This window comes from Hevea brasiliensis, unplaced genomic scaffold (genome assembly GCF_030052815.1).
Source record: "Hevea brasiliensis isolate MT/VB/25A 57/8 unplaced genomic scaffold, ASM3005281v1 Scaf245, whole genome shotgun sequence".
Classification (NCBI taxonomy): Eukaryota; Viridiplantae; Streptophyta; class Magnoliopsida; order Malpighiales; family Euphorbiaceae; genus Hevea; species Hevea brasiliensis.
Window position 1 is genome coordinate 1 of NW_026614746.1, and position 2,510 is coordinate 2,510.

Here is a 2,510-nt window from a genome sequence, read left to right on the forward strand (position 1 = left end):
GGTTACAAATTTTGGACTTATCATGTTTTTCCAGCCTGAGAGAACTGATGTGTAAGATTTTTTTTTTTTTTTTAACGTCTGCAATTATGTTTTAGAGTAGTTAAAATAAAATAAAAATGCAATCAAAAGCTTTAATAGAACTGCTAAGTCTTGGATATAAATTTTAATTGAAAATAACAAATAAAAGAAATAAAAATAGTGAAAGAACTCATTTATGGGTTTTTAGTCTCTTTTAATTTTTTTTTTTTGTTTATATTGCAGTTATGGAGACATACAGAATAATAAGAAAGCTTCTGAAAAATCAGATATCTATGCCTTTGGTGTGGTACTTTTAGAGCTAATTACTGGTAGAAATATTAATGAGAAAGGCGGTAATATTATTAATTGGGTACGTCATTAGTCTATAATATATAGTATATCTTTTGATAATTAGGTGCTTGTTTGGTGTATTGTGGGTTTTATTTTTTCTGTTTTCTAAAAGCTTTTTTTTTTTCTTTTGATTTGTGGATATTTTTTGCCTAGGCTGTTATTTATCATAAAATCTATAATATAAACATATGAGATCTATGTTAAATCCTAGTATATATTTTATGTCTTAAATTTATGATAAATCAGATACAAATAAGATTTTCTCTTAATTTATAATTTTCAATAAATGATTTTTTTACAAGTCATCATCTTTTCATCTTTCCAACTTTCCTTTTCTCCATCACTTCCAAAACTTTATGAACCATGGGAACCAAATTTTCCCATAGAAGTCTATCTCTAAATCTCCACAATTCCGTGAAGAGAAATCTCAAAACTCAAAATTAGTTTCAATCTTTTTACCAAGCCTCAATTTCACAGATTTAGAGAATAACAGAAACCCACATTAGAAAGCACAATTCTAGGGAATAAAATCTTCAAAAATCAAGGTTCTGCAACCTTATTATTACCAAGCCTATCTGTAGATTTAGCAAAGAAAGATGAAATAGAAGAAGACTTTATTCTTATCTCCCATTGACAATGAGAGAGAGAAAGAGGGAAGGACTATTAAGTTTAATTTTTATTTAAAAAAGATAAGATATTAGAAATAATAAAAATAAATTTTAATCTTATTAGTTAGGATTGATTATATAGATGCTTTTTGATTATTTAGCTCTGTTTGAAATCCACTCTATATAAATTTAGCATAGATTTGCAAATATAATTGAAAAAAGCTTAATTTTGATAGAGAAAAATAACAAATATTTTCTTTGATGAATATTCAGGCAAGGACTCGAATTCAACCAGCTATGAATGGGCAACGCACAGATCTTTTTGATTTAAAATTGCAAATTTATGATGAATCACAAATGAAGCAAATGATTTATTGTGCTGCTGCTTGTGTGTATAAAACTTTAAACCTTCGCCCACAAATGAAGAAGGTAAAAATTTAATCGTATATCATGTTATCAATGGGCATATTCATTCCAGACTCTTTTTGTTATTAATTATCTGTTAAAGAATTCAAAAAGTGGGAGATTATATATATGATAAACATATAACCTTTTTAACTTTGCTATGTCTTGCAGATAGTTGAAGCTCTTGAAGCTCTTGAAGGACATATTCCTCCAAAGAATATATGGGATGAGAATGACAACAAATTCCTACACAGTTAGGGTTGAATTTCAATTTTTCAAAGTACTTGTTTCCCAAACGAACCTTTTTATTGGACATTTGAATATAAAACTGTATTTTTATAGTTGTTTTTAAGATATTAGAAGAAATTATTTATGTGATATGTTACAATGAATAATGTTATTAGATTATATTTAATTTGTATTGTTGCAATTTTTTTATCGGTCTATATTACTTTTTTTTTAATCAGAAAGTATGATTTATTCATTGTGAATCGTATTATTTACATGATTTATAATTAAAATATTTATTTGTAATTTGTGATATTTTTTACTTTAATAGGAAAGAATTTTATAGTTATATATTTTATTTATTAATTTATTATTAACCATATCATTTACACGGTTAGTTAGGATTTTAAAATTATTAATTTATTATGTTTAATTTATTTTATTTCAATATAGAAAAAACTGAATTTTAGCGAGGGATTGATTTTCAACAACAGACTTAGTCTGTCACCCAAGCTGATGAGCGATAAATTCATCGCTAATCAATATTATGACGACGATTTTATGAACCGTCACTCAAATTCTTTTTTATTTTTTGTCAATTTACTTAATAGTTTAAAAATTAAAACAAATTGAATCAAATAAATTATTTATTAAAATTAATTATTTTTAATTTATTTGGCTTCAATTTAATTTGTCTAATCAATTTAATCAATCATTTTAAAGCAATAAAATGAATTAAATAGAAACAAATCACATAATCCTATTTGAAAAAGTGTTAAATAAATATAAAATTTTTTATATTCTAAATGATTTTAACGCAATAAAGAGTTTTTCTCTTCTTCACGGTAAAGGTTTAGGACTCCAAGATGAATAGTAATTTGCTTGTGTTTATTATTGGTG

At 25.0% G+C, this 2,510-nt stretch overlaps 1 protein-coding gene across 1 annotated transcript; it reads left to right on the top strand.

Annotated features, from left to right (window-relative positions):
* Window positions 1–7: 7 nt before the first annotated feature.
* Window positions 8–1,820, top strand: LOC131176799 (proline-rich receptor-like protein kinase PERK3). The gene is made up of 4 exons (XM_058141838.1): window positions 8–51; window positions 262–388; window positions 1,251–1,406; window positions 1,554–1,820. Exons 1-4 carry the CDS (start codon window positions 23–25, stop codon window positions 1,638–1,640), a joined length of 399 nt encoding a protein of 132 aa, XP_057997821.1. The 5' UTR covers window positions 8–22; the 3' UTR covers window positions 1,641–1,820.
* Window positions 1,821–2,510: the final 690 nt, after the last annotated feature.